This window comes from Trichosurus vulpecula, chromosome 4 (genome assembly GCF_011100635.1).
Source record: "Trichosurus vulpecula isolate mTriVul1 chromosome 4, mTriVul1.pri, whole genome shotgun sequence".
In the NCBI taxonomy this organism is placed as follows: domain Eukaryota; kingdom Metazoa; phylum Chordata; class Mammalia; order Diprotodontia; family Phalangeridae; genus Trichosurus; species Trichosurus vulpecula.
This window is the reverse complement of record NC_050576.1, coordinates 155,318,786-155,338,868: the sequence shown is the minus strand read 5'-3', so window position 1 is coordinate 155,338,868 and position 20,083 is coordinate 155,318,786. Positions and strand designations below refer to the sequence as shown.

Here is a 20,083-nt window from a genome sequence, read left to right as displayed (position 1 = left end):
CTCCCCTGCTGCAATCTACCTTAGACTGGTCAGGTCTTAGGCAGCCCTCTGCCAAAGGTTGCAATAACCTTCCTAATTTAATTCACATACTCTTTTTAAAAAAATCTTTTCTTTCACTCATTTGATTCCAACACTATTTGGTGAGAGCTTGCTGTTTATTTTATGTGTATAGTGTGTAAAGAAGCATTACACTCAATGCTAAGGGATACATAAAGATAAAAAAATGGTCTTTTTTAGGTATTTTTTTATCTCCTGTAACTTATTTCTGTTGCCTTATACTCAAGCAGAAGGAGGCAGATAGACAGCAACACAGCACAGTGGAAAAAAGTTCTCTCTGAAGTCACAAGACTGGCTTCAAATCCTTCTTGTGACACTTATTATCTCTGTGATCTTGGGTACATCATCTGACTGAGCACCCTCAGTTTCCTCACATGTAAATTATAGATGGCTTCCAGCACTACATTAATGATCTAGGTACAATGAGCCTATTTGCAAAGTGAAAAGGAATGAGACCCTCTTCCCCTGGGTAATCCCTGCTAGAGGAAGCACAAGAACAGACCTTAGAACACAATAAATGCTGGGCAAAGCATGCCATCCCAAAGTCAGGGAGGAAAACCATCTTTCATAAGATACCGAAGAACAGGAACCAACTAGTGACTAACGGTACTTGACTAGGGTAGCCATTTAATTAAAGAAGAACTGTGAAGTTGAAGGAAGTGAGTTTGGGGTTAAAGTGAAAAGGTTTCAGGAAATGAGGAAGTTCAATTCACAAGAGACTTTTTAAAGCCAGGGAACAAGTCCTTGTCATGGCTGACTTTAGGGGAGATGGGCTGAATAGGAAACAATAAAGGAAGATGTATTTGGTTGTTGTAGCTATTTCTCAACTCATCTTTTGCTCCTGGTACCCCAAGTAATCACTTCCTCCTACTTGTGTTCTGGGTCTCCACTTTTCTCTCTTGAAATTAGGGACCAAGAGTGACTAAAATGTTTCCCAAAATCCCAAATGATGATGATTATAAAACAGAAGAGAAGGACACCACTCAAATGGGAATGTTCATTCAGAGAGACCCCAGTGATCTCAGATTACAAGGGAGAGCTGATAGTCAAGCCCAGGACCACTCACCGGTTGGTGTGGGAGTTGCAGTGCATGAACCAGCTTCGGTTATTGTCCACGTACATGGCCCAGGCCTTGTCATCCTTGCCCAGCATCATATCCTTGACCACATTAACTCTGGCTACACCAAAAGCTGGATCTGGATGGTTGTCATATCGATCCACAAGGAATTCCCAGTAATGGACTCCCTTGGAAAAAGCTGCTGTGCCCAGCACCACCCGGTCATCATAACTGCTACACGTAGCTGTCTGGTTGTCATTTGACAGGACGATGTCCCGGTGGCCAGAGTTGGGGTCGAATGTGAACCAGGCCACTGTACCAGAAGGAGATGAGAGAGTTAGAGTGAGAGCATGAGAGAGAGAGAGAGAAAGAGAGAGAGAGAGAGAGAGAGAGAGAGAGAGAGAGAGAGAGAGAGAGAGAGAGAGTCAGAGTCAAAGAGAAGGAATTTAAATAGCATAGAGGCAGTTGGTGGTACAGTGGATAGAATTAGAATTACAATTAGAAAGACCTGAGTTCAAATTCATGCTCAGGCACTTACTAATTGTGTGACCCTGGGTAAGAAATGTAACCTCTGTTTGCCTCAGTTTCCTCAACTAGAAAATGGGGTTAATAATAGCACCTACCCCAATAGGGTTGTTGTGATGATCAAATGAGATAATAATTATAAAAAGGGCTTAGCACAGTGTCTGGCACAAAATAAGCACCATATAAATCCTTATTCCCTTCTCAGTCTGACAGAAAAAGGGCTCCCCACAGCTACCAAAGTGATTTTTCCTAAGATATTGATCCCTACTCCCCTACTCAATAAAACTCCAGTGGCTCCCTGTTAGTTCTGGAATCCATTATAAACTCCTCTGCTCATCATTCTCCTCTTGGTCCCAACCTACTTTTCCAGCCTCTTGCACATTACTCTCTATTGAACACCTTATTGTCCAGCTGTCCTGGACTGTAACTTGCTGCATGCTTGACTCTCCATCTTATCTCCACATACCCTTGCACTGGCTGACCCTTATACCTGAAGGTATTCCTTCCTCATCTTTGCCTCCTGGAATTCCTAGTTTCCTTCAATGCTCAGCTCAGGCCTATGGTTTTCCTCATCTCTCTCCAGGTGCTAGTACTTCTGCCCTTCCCCTACCATTACCTTTTATTTACTCATTTATTTTGTATGTACCTATATGTGTACATGTTGTTTTCCTCAGGGAAGCTGTAAACTCCCTGAGGGCAAGTCTTTGTATCCCCAATGCCTCACATAGTCCCTGGCACATAGTAGTAACAAATGAATGTAGGGGGATGGTGTAATTAATTATAAGAGGGAAGTCAGACTAGACAACATCTAAGGATCTTCTCAGCTCTAAAATGTTATAATTCTATGTTTCATTTAATTTTCTCTGGAAATCCAGAGACCAAATCTGACTGTTCTCCAGTTCAATTCAATCCCCAAAAGCACTAATTAGGCACCTACTATGGAACAGGTAGGCAGCTAGGTGGCAGAGCGGATAGAGTGCCAGACTTGGAATCAAGAAGACTCATCTTCCTGAATTCAAATCCAGCCTCAGACACTCACTAGCTGTGTGACTCTGGGCAAGTCACTTAACCCTGTTCACCTCAGTTTCCTCATCTGTAAAATGAATTGCAGAAGGAAATGGCAAACTACTCTAGCATCTTTGCTAAGAAAATCCTAAACGGGATCATGAAGAATCGGACACAATTGAAAACGACTGAATGACAACAACACGGAACAGGGGCTGTGCTAAGCACTAGAGATACGAGACAAAAACAAAGGATTTCCTAGGGGAAGTAACACAGGCAGAGACAAATAAAAAGTATGTACAAAATAAACACAGAATAGTTGGGAGTGGTGGTGGTGGGAAGCACTGGGGGAACCAAGAAAGGTCTCTTAGAGGATATAGCCCTTTGAGCCGAGCCTTGAAGGTAGCTAGGGGTTCCTGGAAGTGAAGAGAGAGAGAGACAGAGACAGAGAGAGACAGAGAGAGAGTGAGAGACAGAAAGAGAGGAGAGAGAGAGAGAGTGAGAGACAGAAAGAGAGGAGAGAGAGAGAGAAAGAGAGAGAGAACAAACATTACAGGTCATGGGCTATAGCTTGTACATGGACATGGGAAATGGAAACTGAGGTTTAGAGAAATGAAAAGACTGAACAAGGTCTCACAACTATTTGTCAGTCAGGCCTGCTGACTCTGTACCATGCAGCTCCCCAGCTATCAGAGGAACCAGGCTGTAGGCAAGTAATACTAGCTAGCATTTACATAGTACTTTAATGTTTGCAAAGTGCTTCATAAATATTACCTCCTTTTATCCTCCCAACAATCTTGAGAGATAGATGCTATGATTATCCTCATTTTGCAGACTGGGAAACTGAGGCAGGCAGAGTTAAACAACTTTCCCAGAGTCACACAGCTACTAAATGTCTGAGGCCAGGGAATCTACTCTAATCCTCCTCATTTTATAGATGAGGAAACTGAGGCATGGAGAGGTTACTCAATTTGCCCAACTTTACACAGTGAGGAACAGAACCCATCACAAGGAGGCTGGTAAACATTTCTGGAGTTGTCTAGTGGTTTTATAAGCTGGCATATTTTAAATATGCATCCAGCAGGGAGATCTACTATTACCTCTGACACATTCTGGCTGTGTGATCCTAGCAACATTAAACCCCTGAGTACCCACAGGCAGGGGTGGGGAACCTTGGGCCTCGAGGCTACATGTGGCCCTCTAGGTCCTCAAGTGCAGCTCTTTGACTGAATCTAAACTTCAACTTGAATCTTCAAACTGAATCCAAATGATAACTTCAAGTTTGGATTTAATCAAAGGGCCATGCTTGAGGACCTAGAGGACCACATGTGACCTCAAGACCCCAGGTTTTCCATTCCAGAGTCTAATGCTATCCATTACAGAGAAGGTGCCAAAGTTATGCACTGATTGAGATAGTTTGTTAAAAAATATTCACCAGTTTCCCCCTTTATTGCTACTGCTTCTTGGGCTCTTACGCTCCCCTGGGAGCATATGCACCTGGGTTACAATCTGGAGCTCCTAGTTCTTTATGAACAGTAAGCAGTGAATGGGCAATAGGGGGTAGGGCACTGTGGGGCAATGAAGGGACAGCAGCTGGGGAAGCAGGGAAGCTGTGGCCTTGATTTAGTAGAGGCAAAACATCCCTGGATTTTGGTTCTCTATCCCTGGTATTGTTCCCATCTACTGGCATGGAAAATCAAGATCTGATTATCTATAAATGTCCTCACATGACCTAAAAAACAGATGGGTGTTTAGGCTAAATAAAGCCAGCTGTCACATCTCAGCTCTTTTCACTTTGTTTTTGATGAATGTGTTAGTGTGGGGAGAAAGGGCTAAAGCCCTGGAGACTGAAACCCATTCAACCTTAGAATATCTAATGCCATTCAGCAGCAGCAGCAGCAGCAGCAACAACCCTACCACCCAGGCTGCTCCATCCCTAGCCCACCAACATGGCTTGTACGTTAAGAGATTCTTCCCAACTTTCTAGGACTACTGGATTTTCAGAGACTAAAGGATAGCTATTCTGGTTACTGTTTAGGGTTAGATAGAGACATGGGAGGGGATATTTCTATGAGTTCTTAGGATGAGATGAGGTAGGTATCTTGTTATCTTATGTCTGAACAAGAAATATAACAACACATTAGTTCTGTGTTCAAGCTGCTGATGTTTTCCTTACAGTGTATGTTTGCTGCTATCAGGCCATCCCACCTTCAGGATGAAATGCAGTCCAGGTCTGCATTCTTAGGGAAATAAATATTCCATAGGAAACCAGAGACATGTGGGGCCATGTCTGTCATCTTTTGAAGAAAAATGTAAATAAGACTCACCATCAGATGTCTGGAGAACAACAGTTTTGCTGTAAGGCCCAACTCCAGAGGAATTGAAAGCCTTGACTCTTGCATTGTATGTACTGTTGAAATGAAGGCCATCAATGGTGCAGAGGGTTTCCTTGCCAACATAGACTTCCTAAATGAGAGGCAAGACCATTAAGTTTTTCCCCCCATTTGTAAATCTCAATTAGGAAATTGCACAAAAGCAATAAGTAGATAATAATTCAGTAACTTAAGATTTTCCTTGGGGGTGGGGAGTGGAAGTAGATCTAATGATATCTAAATTCCCTTTCAACTATAAGCCTTATGATCCCAGGACTTTCACAGATCTTCACAGTAGCTATTGTTGGAACAAGAATCATAACAATCAATGATGTCTTATTGCCCTGGGCCACCTCAAACCAGAGGATCAGCCTGACATTAAAGGTGGTCCTCATTTCAGAGTACTTAGTAACATCAAGCTGGCTGACCTACATTGACTTGATAACCTCCTCTGGCTAATAGTATCTGTTTTCTAATTCAATTCAATTCAACCCAACAGTAATTTATTAATCACCTACCATGTACCAGGCACTATGCTACTGGGAATAGGACAAAAAAATTTACTAAAATGTTCTGGTGGCAGAAAAAGAATATTGCTTTGGCACAGAAAACTGATTTTAAAAATCAGCTTAAAGAAGAAAATAGCCTCTGACAAAAAATGTTGAGGGGAGATTCAGATGCTCCTGAGGATCTGAGAATTGCCCCTCAGATAAATGTACTGGGAAGAACTATTTGAAGGTAGATCATTGGCTAAGGTCATTGGATTTAGGCCACTATATCCATTAGCTCATTTGTATATTACTATTTTCAGTGTTTCCAAAGATACAGTTGATAAATTATAAATCAGATAACTGGGGAACAGGAGATTGTCATGTGAGAGCTTTTGGGGTCATAACTGAGAGAAAAGTACAACGGTTGATTTTCACATAAGTTGCAAATTGATCACGTTTTATGAGTACTTATTTGAGGGATTAGGAGCTAGGAAGAAGGAGCTTAAAAAAAAGGAGAAAGAGATGATCAGGTAAAGATAGAAATAGAAGAGAAAGAGTCAGAGAAAGAAGATACAGAAGGCAACAAGAGCAGCTGGTTATACAAGAGTACAGGAGCTGAGGAGAGCTGATCAAGGCTTATAGGAAGGATCTGCAGCTGTTTCACTGGGAACTGTGCTGATTAGAAGAGAGACACTGCTTTGCTGAGAGCTGATTGGTTGAAGAAATGCAGTATTATCCTCTAGTGCCATCTTCAGCTTGAGAAAAGGGACATTTCTCAAGTTTTGCCTTCATTGCTCTTTACTTTCCTCTGGTCTGGTTAAGAGGGAGAAGCAGAGTGGGAAAGGCAGGCTTTGCATCTTTGCTTTGAAAAGAGGTGTAACTGGGACAGCTAGGTAGCACAGTGAGTAGAGCGCCAGCCCTGGAGTCAAGAGGACCTTAGTTCAAATGAGGCCTCGGACACTTGACACACTTACTAGCTGTGTGAACTTAGGCAAGTCACTTAACCCCAATTGTCCTGCCTTCCCCCTTCCCCAGAGAAAAAGAAAAGAGGTGTAACTTTGTTGGGAGATGATTGGAAGAAACAGAATTCCCTTATATTTGAAGAGCTGGCTAGGGTAAGGGTGCTTGGCCCCTATCTACAACTTCTGACTTCCTGGTCCAAAACATTCCTCCCTGGCCACCACTCTCCTTTATGTGTTGTCTTCTATTTTTTTTGGAGGGGGCAAGGAAAGGCAATTGGAGTTAAGTGACTTGCCCAAGGTCACACAGCTAGTAAGTGTGTCAAGTGTCTGAGGCCGGATTTAAACTCAGGTCCTCCTGACTCCAGAGTCAGCGCTCTACTCACTGCACCACCTAGCTGCCCCTGTCTTCTCCTATTAGAATATAAGCTCCAGGGAAGGGACTTGCTTGCTTGTATATCCAATATTTAACACAATGTCTGGCACATAGTAAGCATTGAAATTATTTTTCATTCATTCATTCATAGTGATAGCTATTTTCCATTCTCTCTCTCTCTCTCTCTCTCTCTCTCTCTCTCTCTCTCTCTCCCTCTCTACCCAGATCTCTCTTTCTTGCCTAGGTTGGAAGTGTAATGATCCAATGATCATTCACATTGCCCAATATCACTACTAATGGGCAGGGAAGCTTTGATCTGCTCCATTTCTGACTTCGGTTGTCTTGTTCCTTCTTGGGCTGTGTGGCATTCGCCACCCCCGCCACCTTCTTTGGGGCTTACCATTTAATGCTAGACTTCTGCAGACATGTAATTGGCTTCAGTCCTACTGTAGCTCAGAGTTCCAAAACTCAACCAATCTCCCAGCTTCATCCTCCTCTAGTAGCATGGATTACAAGACTGTACTAACATACTCAGCCTTTTATCCATTTTCCATCTGTTCATTGTCTCGTACCCAATTTCATCTCTAAATGTCTTTGGAGTGCTGTAGCTTAGTTGGTCCTTTTGACAAGTGATCTTTCTGTAAACTTTTCTTTCAATCTGTTGCTTCTCGATAATTTATAAGGCAATTCTATTCATAATCTTCTATTATCTTTTTCTGTAAGATTTTTGCAAATGAGTTTATACACTAAGCCAGGGTTGTTCTTGCTGCTACCTATTGTTTTGACAAGGAAATCAAATGTTTTCTGGCTTACATAGAATCTATGCTTTTAAAATTCTCTTGTTATAGCTGTTGAATTGTATCAGTTAAACTCCCTTAGGAAATGGTGATGGTCTATGTAGATGCCTACTTTTTAAAAATCAATTTCCTAGTGAACAGCTTGTTTCAATAGTTCACATTGGAGCAGCCTCAATTGTGCTCCATGCCCACTTCTCATATTTATCCTTTCTTCTAATTTGGAATTGATTTTGATCTTTGCATTATCAAGTTGTTGGTCTGACTGTACATAGATAGGAACAGCAGCAATATAGTTTTTGTCTTGTCTTTGTATCCCTAGTGCCTACCACAGCCTCTTGCATATGGTATGCCCTCAATAAATGCTTCTTGGATTGGAGTGGAGTGGACAATGACTCTTACATTGGTAGCCAGTCATTTCCTGTGTGTCAAAATATAAACAATTTCATTTTTTGATAACACTTAGCATTCATCACGTTCTAAATAGATCTGACTCTCTTATTAAGAAAGCATTCCTGATATGTAGCCATGAGGCTTCTTCTCTATTTTCTACAAGCCTCTGACCCCTCATTTCTTACTTCTATGAAAGCCATCTTTTCCAAGACATTTTTCACTGTCTTTCCCTATGCCTACCTTTTCAGTGAAGTTATGGAGTACAAAATTATCTGTTGATTCAAATGAGAAGAGTTATAATGAATTATTTGTAGAATTTCTGCTTCCTTATTCTCTACAAAAAATTGTCACATAAACTGCAATTATCTTCATGGGAGCCTTTTTGCATAAGCTTACCGTGAGCACTTCAATAAAAAATGACCAAATGTCCTGTGAAATGCTGTTTCTTTTTGTCTTTGGATGTACTTTCAAGCCCACACTGCCAGCTCTTTCATTTGCCTTTCCAAAGAGAATTTGAGAGCTCTTTGGCCATTTAGCTACAACTCATTTTAGACTTCTGGTTTCATTTGGATCAGGAATATCAACATTCCTATAATTCAGTTTCTCCATTAGTCTGTCCACTTGTTGATCATTGGACAAGGATCTTATAATTTGGGTATCAACTGCTAAGTATGTCTCTGGAGAGGTAAAAACTTTGTGATCTCGGCATATTCTCCACCCTTTTTTGGGGCTCGCTCGGATGTGAGATTTAAACATAGGTCTTTCTGATTCTGAGTCAAGCAAGCACTCTGTCCATCACCCCATGCTATCTCCCCTGGGCAATATGAATAGTACACACAATAAATGCTGCAGATTCAGAAAAGGGTACTATTTAAGTGGGCTGGCAAAGGTGATGCTCCATAGATAAATAGAGGGAAACTTAGAATTATGCATGTGCATATGACTTCCTCATATGCCTGATATTGTTTATGAATTCTGTGTTACTTCTTAAAATGATCTTAAACACCACACACTATTTGGTCTTCCTGTAAGCCAGATATCAATCAGAAACCAGTTTTCCTTAGTCAGATACTGACTTGGTATTAGGATTCACCCTGTTTCTAAGATCTCATATTAGTTCCCTTTGACTTTAGAGTAAGAATAGAACCATAGGTCATTTAGTTCAATCCCAATTGTACAGATATTGAAACTGAGGTTAATCAAAGAGGTTAAGTAAATTGTTCAATGTCCTAGTTAGATAGCATCAGAGCTGAGATTAGAACTTGGGTCTCCTAACTTCCAAAAGTTGAATCCAGGGAAAAGTTCCTGGAAAAATGCTTGCTTTGTTGGCACAGAGAGAAAAGTTATCTAGATTATCATCATCATCACCACCACCACCATTATCATCCCCATGCCATTCAGACTCCTAGAATGGAGGAGCTCACCCGAAACTGCCCACCATCCCCATCATCCAGCTCCAGGATATAGCCTTCCACAGGGCTGTGGATAAAAGGTGGCATCCTCCAGGCCAGAGTGACACTGTTATTTCGGGTGCAACACTTCTCCAGCTGCAGTAAGGGGACAGGCGGCACTGCGACAGGAACTGAGCACAGGTTAGTGTAAACCCATCCTTTCCCATCTGACATCAAAAAGAGGTATCCTAGAATCTGTCCCTTCCCCCCACCCAAGTGATAACTCCAACCACTGGGAGTCATGGCCACAGAAAACCTATTTGGGTTTTGAATCTCTCCTTGACAGTCTGCAAGTCTGCATCCTCAAGGAGTTCGTCGGGAATCCCAAACATATATATATATACACCTTTGGTTAGGCCCTTTATATCAGAACTTGAAGGGACTTTAAGGTTTATATGTTCCAACACCCATATTTTAAAGATGAAGAAACTGAGGACCAGAAAGATTAAATGACTTCCCCAAAGTCAAATAAGAATTAAGTGGCAGAGCCGGGATTTGAACATGTCTGCCAACTCATAGCCCAGGCCTTTCCAGTATGCCCTTCAGAAGGATATTAATTTGAAAACATTCAAAGTAGCCTTAAGGCAGAAGCTTGGTCATAAAGATGGTGAACTAAGTATAGAAATAGCAGTCCTAAATAGGAATTCTGGTGGCCAAGGCAAATTTAGTCAGGATCGATGGTGATAGATCATGGTTAGGAGACTAATTTCTAGCCCACGCTTATCCTGGGGCTACCCTGGAGCTGTGTTCCCTCTCTCCCCAGTCTGAAACACATTTTCCGTCCCCAGCATAGGCCCTGCTAGACCTTTGTCCTGAGAGGACCAGAGGCCCTGAAATTCTCCTTCTCCAAAGATGATCATGGTCAGAGGGACTTCTTACCAGCTAAACCCTTTCCCCTATCCAGGAGTTGCATTGCTCCTTTGTCTGGGAGGAGTTTAATCAGGCCCCTAGAGTACCCTTCCTCCATGGAGAAGGGAGGTACCTGAAGGGACCCTTTTCTCAGGTAGAAAGTGGTCCAAAGAATCATACTCCTGCCTGCCACTTATCCCCAGTGTGCCTAGGGTTGTGCTGCCCTTGTGCCAGTGGATCAGCTCATTTCAGGGATCAGCATCATCTTTCTAGGAGATGCTGTCTCTGCTCACTCCTCAAGACCAATCTGCCTCAGGCTTGACTCTAAGTATCAGAGTGCTTTAGAATCAGGAATGGGAATGGGATCCCCTCAAGTATGATTGGGAGTATATTTTGATTTTTCCCCCAATTCAATTAAGTTTTTTTAAAAGAAAATATGCAGATTCTAATAGATTAGAGCTACTTCTTTGGGAAATCGGTTGACTGAAACAATACTTTTAGCTCAGGTTCAGGTTTTTCAGTTTGGGGTTCATGGTTTGGTTTGCTTAAAATTGATTTGGAATACAGTTAAGCCGTGAGTTCAGGGACAAGTAGACATAGACTGACACCTCTGGTCCCTCATTAAAAAACTGAATAAAATCTCCATTTTGCATTTATTTCTTTGTCCTGTGACTATTTTTCTGCTTTTTTTCCTTTTAAAAATCAATTTCTCACTGTCATCTCCCCTCTCCTTTTGGAAGACAGTAGTTGGACCAATCAGCACAGAACTTCTTGCCTTCACCAAGTTTTTTGGGAAGGTTGAAGTAGACTCCCTTCCTTATAATACCAGTCCCAGGTCCCATAGGTGAAGGAGGATGTTGAGCTTCCATTGGAGCTCTCTCACCAGCACTCTGAGCCAAGGCTCTGAAGCAATGGTCAGTGTTGCTCCAAGTAGCTTCATTTCTATTGAGACAGAAGCATTTCCAAACTCTGTCTCCAGAGGAGCTTAAAAGTTCTTCCAGCAGCAAACTATGAAAGTGGTCATAAGCCTGGGAATAGGTTCATGGGAAGGGTGAGGGTATTTCTTCAGTTTCTCTTTCTTTAAAAGGGATATAGGTGAATGCCTCCAAGGCAAAACTCTCAAGCATCTCAGGTTCCATAGAGATAGTTCAAACCTTTGGTGCTTTAGTTACTGACTCAAGTTCCTTATTCATTCTTCCAAACATACAACTGGAATAATAAGCAGATTGAGCTGAGTGGGAGTGGTTTTCCTCCTCTCCCTCATTACATGAAAACTAAGCCTTTGGGGAGGAAAGATACTCAAAGCTTCCAGTAGCCTTTCTCTGAAGACCAGAAGCAGTAGAGAACTCCACTAGGGACTTCTGCTGCATTCCTTACTACAACAGGACTATTTGCATGGATTCTCTGAGCAGCTCTATTAAGGCATCCTATTGAATTTATGAGATTATGTTTTCTTTGCTTATTAATCCAAAGTCAACAATATGCTCTGTTTCTCTCCTTGGCAATGGTCTTTTGTCCTGATTGAATTCAGTATATCTCTATCCCCCAGCCACTCCAACCCTACTTTTTTTTAAACAGGAGACCTTGGGTCTCAGAGAACTGAGCTTGGTCATTACTACAATGCTGCCACAGAACAAACGTTCAACAGAAGAAGCATTAAATACATGCCCAACCAAAGCTCACCCCTACATTTCATCTGGATGAAGTCCAGCTGATGGATAGCCTGCAGCAGAGGCTCACTGTCCAAGGTCAAGTCAAACTCTGCAGACACCTTGGGCTCCAATGCTCCTTTGACCCACTGCTCTTGAGACACTTGGACACGCTTGATCAGAGCATCTGAAATCTTAAAGAAACCATTAGGTTTGGGCTATGAATCTTTAAAGCGAAGGATAAATGGAAAGTTGAGAGGATAGGTTTATTTTCAGCCTTCAGGGATCAAGGACAGGAAACCACTAAGTGATTTGTTTAGTCTCACGTACCCTAGATATTTTAGAGGGAGAAAGAGAGAGACAGAGAGAGGGAGGGAGACAGAGACAGAAAGAGACAGATCAGAAACAGAGACACACAGAGAGAAACAGAGCCACAGCCGGAGATTTCAACTTTGTTTCTGACTGCTTCACCTCATGAGCCTTATGAGAAAATGTGGCAGCCAGGTGACACAGCAGAGAGAATGGTGCATTTTGAGCCGGGAGGACTGAGTTCAAATCCTGCCTCACATACTTACTAGGTCTGTGACCTTGGGCAAATCAAACCAATTCTGCCTCAATTTCCTTATCTATAAAATTGAGATAATAGTAGCACCTACCTCACAGAGTTGTGAGGATCAACTGTGATAACATGTAAAGTTCACTGCAAACCCTGAAGTACTATGTAAATGCTAGCTAGTATTATTTTATCTTGAAAATGGAATCACATTTGAAATATGACATTTAGTATTTAAAGGAACTCTGCAGTGAATCATTCTGTGAAATAAAATACATTTTTTTATAGCAAGGTGTGTTGGTAAACAAAATGGGCTTTTAGTACTCAGTTCAACCAAGTGCCCTTGAAGAGTTTGGCCTTTGTTTCCTTGATTAGATTTGGGAGTCCTTGGTGATCTCCTTGCCTCAGGGGAGGGCCTAGTTTACACATGAGTTTGAGTGACATGTTTGGGACATCAGAGGCTTTTAGACCATGTGGGTTTAAGTTGCCTCTTCATGATGATTCTAGGTCACGTGGGTCAGTAGTTGTGATGATTCTAGGTCATGTGGGTGAAGGAGGATGTTGAGCTTTCATTGGAGCTCTCTCACCAGCACTCTGAGCCAAGGCTCTGAAGCAACGGTCAGTGTTGCTCCAAGGAGCTTCATTTCTATTGAGACAGCAGCATTTCCAAACTCTGTCTCCAGATGAGCTTAAGAGTTCTTCCAGCACCAAACTGTGAAAGTGGTCATAAGCCTGGGAATAGGTTCATGGGAAGGGTGAGGGTATTTCTTCAGCTTCTCTTTCTTTAAAAGGGATATAGGTGAATGCCTCCAAGGCAAAACTCTCAAGCATCTCAGGTTCCATAGAGATAGTTCAACCCTTTGGTTGACGATTCTAGGTCATGTGGGTGAGTGGTTGTGACAATTCTAGGTCACATGGGTGAGTCGCATGGGAGACTCACCCTTGACCCTTAAAAAGATATAAAACCAGGGGTTGGCTTTCTCTTTCTCAGAGCTCTTACCCACAGCCATGGTGGCATGCTGTGACTCTGGGCCAGCCCTTGTTACGAGCTCCAGGGCTGAACCTAGATGTTGGTAACTATGAATTGTATTTGGCCTGTCTGTCAATATTTGTAATTTGTTTGTATTTGCTCCGAAGTTCAGGGTGCTGGCTTTTTTCCCTGAACTAAGTGAGTGATATTTGTATGCTTGATTAAAGTAAACTTGTCAACCCTTTAACGTTGCTTTCGTTACTAAAGCAGATCAAAAGAACCTGGGCTTTTGCAGTGTGCTGGTAGCATGCTTGTTGTTGGGCTTGTGTTGGTCTTTCACCCGTATAACAGCTGCTAGCCAGATTGTTGAAACACAAGGTTAATCCTTATTTCAATTTTTTAAAAATTAGTTGAGTGTTTTGTAGAGTGGGGAACAACCACATTTTGTCAAGTAGATTCTTAAGAGCAAAAGAAAATAAACACTGAGCTGCTGAAAATCGCTTATATCTCATTTTACTTAGTTGGTTTTCTCAAGGCCATTCCATACTCTATGCTCTCAATGCCATTAGCATCATGTGCACAGCACTACCCAATTTACAATTCAGCCAAACTGGACTTCTTACTTCTCCTTACATATGACATCCCATCTCCCATCCCTGTTCCTTTCCATTGGCTTTTTCCCATGCTTGGATTGTACTCCTTCACTCCTACCTCTTAGAATTACTAGTTCTTTTAAATGTCACCTCATTCATCATCTCTTACATGAGGCCTTTCCTGATGTTCCCTAGGTGCTAGTGCCACCCTCCCAAAAGTTAGCTCTTGTTTACTTTGTGTGTATTGTGAATATACATATTTATATACACTCATATAATTTTCTTCATTTGCTTGAGAAAGACTTTCATTTTTACCTTTTTTCTTCAATTTTTAGTTCAGTAGATGGCATAGAAGAGGTGATTAATAAATGCTTTTTGACTGATGCCAGGAAAGGTTTTAGTTCAAATTGCAAGGGAGAAACACCTATCCAGTATGGTGCTCCTCAGTCTCAGTGGAAGGGGCCTTTTTTGACAGCAGGAAACATTCTACTCTATTTGGAAAATAATACTACCTTTTTTACAATCAGAGCCACTATTCATTAATTCATCCTTTCAATATGAGGCCAAGGAAGAGAATCATCATAAAATAGGAGGTAGAACACTAAAAGACTGTTTTGATTTCTTTATCTAAAAACTGCCTTTTCATATCTTTTGACCATTTATCAATTGGGGAATGACTCATATTCTTATAGATTTTACAAAGTTCTTTATATATTTGAGATATGAGTTCTTTATCTGAGAAACTTTGTATAAAAATTTTCCCCCAATTTTCTGCTTTCCTTCTGATCTTGGCTACATTTGTTTTACTTGTACAAAATCTTTTTTAATTTAATGTAACTGAAATCATCCATTTTGTATCTGACTCTGCTCTCTATCAAAAGAGAGTGAATCTTGACTTAATTTTTTAAAAATTATGTACTTAACAATTACCAATGAATATGAACATTTCAGTATATAAAGAACAAAAAACAGCATTTTGTATGAAATTACAAACTTCTGTAAATACAATTTATGTTTTTAAAGTGTGTATTAAATTTAACTTGGCAGTAATAAACATGTCCTGTTTATTTTGGTCAATAAATCAATAAACATGAATTTATTAACTTCCTATTGTGTACCAGGGACTGGGTCCTCTTGGAAATTCTTGTTTTCTTCTGTTCTTCCGTGTACTTTAAAATATTTTGTTGATACCCTTTTCTTTCCTTTTTTTTCTTTCCTATTACCATCCACTAACTTATTTTCCCACTTCTCCATGGAAACCCTTTCTTGACAATAAATATAGCTAAAAAAGACCCCAACTAACTTGGCCACATCTTAAAATGTCTTGTTCTACAGCCCTAACCCAGCACCTCTCTGCCAAGAAGTGGATGGCTCTTACCTAAGGCCAAGCAGGATAAGATTCCAGGAATCTTTGGTTCCTGGGAAAATGGACAAGGCATTAGTAGCTCTCAGTAACTTTCAGGTGTCTTAGCAGAGTCCTTAGGGAATAATCAAGGTAATTCATTATTCCCTCTATAGAAAGAAGGTTACACTTACACCTGCATCACTGTTGTATTCCAGAAATTATACAACTCTGAACTGGTCTGCTATGCTAGGGATCAAATTCTAAATGAGGCAGGATTACCCCAGAGGACAACTGGAAATTTGTTCTGTCCTGTCCTGTGGGAACTTGCCCTTTCAAACATGAGAAGAAATAACAGCATTGACTTGCCATCAGCGGACACTCTGTTAGGCAGCCTGACATCACTGGACTACGCTCAACTTGCTTTACAGAGGTCATTTTACCCTGATCCTTGGCTTTTCTATAGAGGATTAGGCAAAAGAGTAGAAGTATGTTTATCAAAACACAAAAATGTAAAATCATATGATGTCAGAGCTGGGAGGAAACTTTAAACTCATTCAGTCCTGTAACCCCCATTTCACAGATAAGAAAACTGAGGCCTAGAGAGGCTGAGTGACTTCTTATGCTCACTAGTTATCATAAGAGCCAAAACAAGTAGCCAGCTCACTTGACTTCTATGCTAGTGTTCTTTCTTTCATTATGAAGGGGGAGAAGAAAACAAGCATTTATGTAATACCTACTATGTGCCAGGCACTATGATAAGCACTTTACAAATATCTCATTTGATCCTTACAACACTCCTCAAGGGAAATGCTGTTATTATCCAGGGAACTGAGACAAATAGAAGGTAAGTGACTTGCCCAGGGTCATATAGCTATAAAGCGTCTGAGGCTAGATTTGAATTCAGATCTTCCTGAGTCCAGACTGAGTACTCTATCTACTGTACCACCTGTAGCTACCTCTAGAATATTATGATACAATGTTCTTCTAATAGCAAGCAAAAGAGAATCAATATAATTCCAAATCCATGGAAAAGGGTTTTATTTTAAATTACAAAGTATGAATGGAGGCAGTGCTGGTAGAAAAGAGAGGGAAAACACCCTCCTTCCCCCAGCAAAGATCATGATGAAGACACCTACCTGCAAAAATCCAGAGGGGTCATTTTCTTTGATCACCTCTAGGCAGTATTCCATTAGGCCTGTCGACTGGCGTAACTTTAATGTACAATGGTTGATCTGGTCCCAAACCACCTGCAAAAAAGGAAAAGAATTCACACTGGGGTATCGCCATGGTTTTCTGCCTTTGGAAGAGAATTAAACAAAAGGCTGGAGGCAGCTGGGTGGCAAAGTAGATAGAGTGCTGGACCTGAAGTCAGAAAGACTCATCTTCCTGAGTTCAAATCTGCCTCACATGTTTATTAGCTGGACAGAGTTGCTTAACTCTGTTTGCCTCAGTTTCCCAATCTGGAGGAGTAAACAGCAAACCACTCCAGTATCATTGCCAAGAAAATGGGGTCACAAAGAGGAGGACGTGACTGAACCGACTGAACAACAACAAAAACAAAGGGCTGCGATAGGGACAGTAATAACAGTAACTTTAAAAAAATAAGTGGGGACAGCTGCCCAGCAGTCTTCTATCTTTGCACCTGAATTCTGCATGCAATCTGTGGTGGGAAACAATGTTGAGCCTTTCCCCAATGATCTTGGATTAGGCACCCAAATATGCCTTTCTGAACCCTGAATATAGAAAAAGCAGAACTGAGATGGTCCAAAGCAGCAGTGATTGGCTTACCCATGGGTAGCTCAATGGACTTTGGTTTCTTCATATATGCAATAGGCTTATAAAGCTCTAAAAAGACCTTAGGGGGCAGCTAGGTGGTGCAGTGAGTAGAGCACTGGCTCTGAAGTCAGGAGGACCTCAGTTCAAATCCAGCCTCAGACACTTGACACACTTACTAGCTGTGTGACCTTGGGCAAGTCACTTAACCCCAATTGCCTTTCCTTCCCCCCCCCAAAAGCCCTAGAAATTATTTATTCTATTTTCTCCAAATAATTTAGTCACAGGACCTTTTGGATCTTGAAATACATTGACAAAACCCAATCTACAAAGCTGGGGTTATGGAATACCCCAAAGATAAAGAGAAGTGGCAAATTTTTAATCAAAGTAGAAAAATAAAGTAGATTTTTATACTGAAAAATTCTGGAAATGATGAGTATTTTGATATAAATACAATTTGTATTTAGTATTTTAGGAAAAAAAAACGATTCACATTTATATTTTCTCATGTGATCTATTGGCATCACAGGCAACATCAGGCTGTGGAATACAGGGAAATGCTGAGCTAGCCCAAACTCTTCATCTTATGGATTAGCAAACTAAAGCCCAGGAACAGGAAATAACTTGACTGAGGTCACATGGGAAAACTAGATGTAGAACTCAGGTCTACATCTGGCCAAGCAGCCTGAAGCTGAACTTATAAGAAAAATACATTGTCAGAGAGGGTTACTCTTGCGTCTTTGCATACGTCTTTCAAGATTTATGTTATATCTTTTTCTTCTTTTGACAAAATTTTATTCTGTAATATTGTACACAGTGTGGATATGAGTGGGGAGTCCTAGCTGCAGTCTCATGCATGTATATTGTCCCATGTTTCCTGGGTGGATCTTAGGAGCCAACAATGAGAAAACCTCCATTGTGTACCTGACTTCTTTGTGCCCAGAGTGGGTCTCCACCACAAAGCCCATACACATTAAAAGCAGACCCAGATCACGCTGTCAAGGAGCTTGTATTAAATAGTCGAGATAGAGGCTCTTATGTAATGAATGGAAGTACAGGTAAATGCAACAACTGCAAGAAAGAGTTGGAATTATGTATTTATAGATTGTAGTGGGACAGGTGAGTTTGACAATAGGTGAAAGCTTCCTAGATGACATGAGCCTGAAGCATGTGGGCTCTAAAAAAGGAGAGATGTGCCTCTGGTATACCCTTATGAATGTTTTTGTAGAAAGGGCAAGTGGTTGATGTGATATTTTCTGATTTGCTGAGAACATGAAATTGGAGAGGGAAATGGCAAACCACTCCAGCGTCTTTGCCAAGAAAACCCCAAATGGGGTCATGAAGAGTCAGACAGGACTGAAATGACTGAACAACAACAAAGAACATTAGAACTCTTTATTCCCTGGAGACCGTGAATGGATACTGAAAAACAGTTTTCTTCTAGTTGATATCTCCCAAGGAAACAGGCCCCCAGTCACTCACCTTTAATTTGTGTTCCCGCTCTTTAGTGACCTTGGTGAGTAATTTGGCTTTTTGTCGAGTTAAAGCATCAACCAGGGCATCGCACTGAGCAACCAGGCAGGCCTCATAGTCTAGCCCATTTTCCTGGAGGAAATCAGGGTTTATCAAGGAGAAAGGTCAAAATGAAATACTATTACTATAAGGTTTTATCTCTCTCAATTCCCCTGTATCTTCAGCATCTAAGTGGATTCTCAATGTCATATTTCTTTGTGTTTCCTCCCCATCCTCCTTTTTAACCTGTGGCCTGAAACACTTCACAACTACCTACTTCAGTTTGTTAAGAGGGCTAGTCTTTAATGAATCTCTAACAACTCAATGGTCCTATAATTCATTCCTTTTTGAAAGCCTAACAGACTAAAGCTTAACAAAAGTAATGATCTATTTATGTAAACATGACTATAAATATGTTGGAGGATGCTATGATATAGTGGAAAGATTAATGAACTCAGAATCAGAGGACCAGTCACTTACCAGCCCCTTGACCTTGAAAAAATCCCTTACTAACTATGTGACCCTGGTGATGCTGCTTAACCTCTCTAAGGAAAGTGCTTCATGTAACTATGAAAATACAAAATATGTTACAGTATGCATGTGATTATATAAAAGAACATATTGAAGTATCCTTTAAATGTGAATTATAATTATTGTGTCTTTTGTTTATTTGGACCTTTGATTTCATGGGTATAGGGAATTTTAATATGGAAACAGCTTTCATTGTTGTGGATTGGTGACTGCTTGTAAATTATAGTCTGAGAATTTCCTTGAACCCTGAAAGATTAAGTGCATATGGTCATACAGTCAATATGTATTAGAGGTAGGAATTGGACCCAGGTGTTCTTGAGCCCTGTGCTGGACCTCTATCCATCATGTTACATGGCTTCTCATTCTGCATATGCTAGGTTCAGAATATATACATAATACACATGTAAACATGAAGCATGTTACAGAGGAAAGAACACTGCCTCTGAATGAGGAAAAGGAAAATGACTTCTCAGGCTGGGTTCAAATCCTGCCTTTGATACTTACTACCTATGTGACTTTGGGCAAGTCTCTCTCAGGTTCTCAGTTTTTTCATCTATAAAATGAGAGGGTTAGACTAGATGATCTCTAAAGTCTCTTGCAGTTCTTTCTCTCTCTCTCTGAATGTGTGTGTGTGTGTGTGTGTGTGTGTGTGTGTATACAGTCTTACTGCAAAGGAGTAGTAGTTACTGAGTCAGCCACCTCACCTCACTTACCCCTGATTATCAGGTGAGAACACATCTTTATATAATTAACCAATCAGAAGATAGATACGCATTGAATCACTCATTCTTAAAAGGCATTTCAACTAGGTGTGGCAGGAAGTCTGGA

The 20,083-nt window shown here is 41.0% G+C and overlaps 1 protein-coding gene across 2 annotated transcripts in view; it reads right to left on the bottom strand.

Annotated features, from left to right (window-relative positions):
• The window catches only part of TRIM67 (tripartite motif containing 67), a 77,240-nt gene that overhangs the window by 11,763 nt on the left and 45,394 nt on the right, over positions 1 to 20,083 (bottom strand). For both annotated transcript variants that reach the window (XM_036756338.1, XM_036756339.1), the window contains 6 exons: positions 18,695 to 18,817; positions 16,576 to 16,686; positions 12,013 to 12,172; positions 9,454 to 9,599; positions 4,972 to 5,110; positions 1,124 to 1,427 (listed from right to left, as the gene is read on the bottom strand). In XM_036756338.1, coding sequence (XP_036612233.1) covers positions 1,124 to 1,427; positions 4,972 to 5,110; positions 9,454 to 9,599; positions 12,013 to 12,172; positions 16,576 to 16,686; positions 18,695 to 18,817 — 983 coding nt within the window. The remainder of the gene's footprint in view (positions 1 to 1,123; positions 1,428 to 4,971; positions 5,111 to 9,453; positions 9,600 to 12,012; positions 12,173 to 16,575; positions 16,687 to 18,694; positions 18,818 to 20,083) is intronic.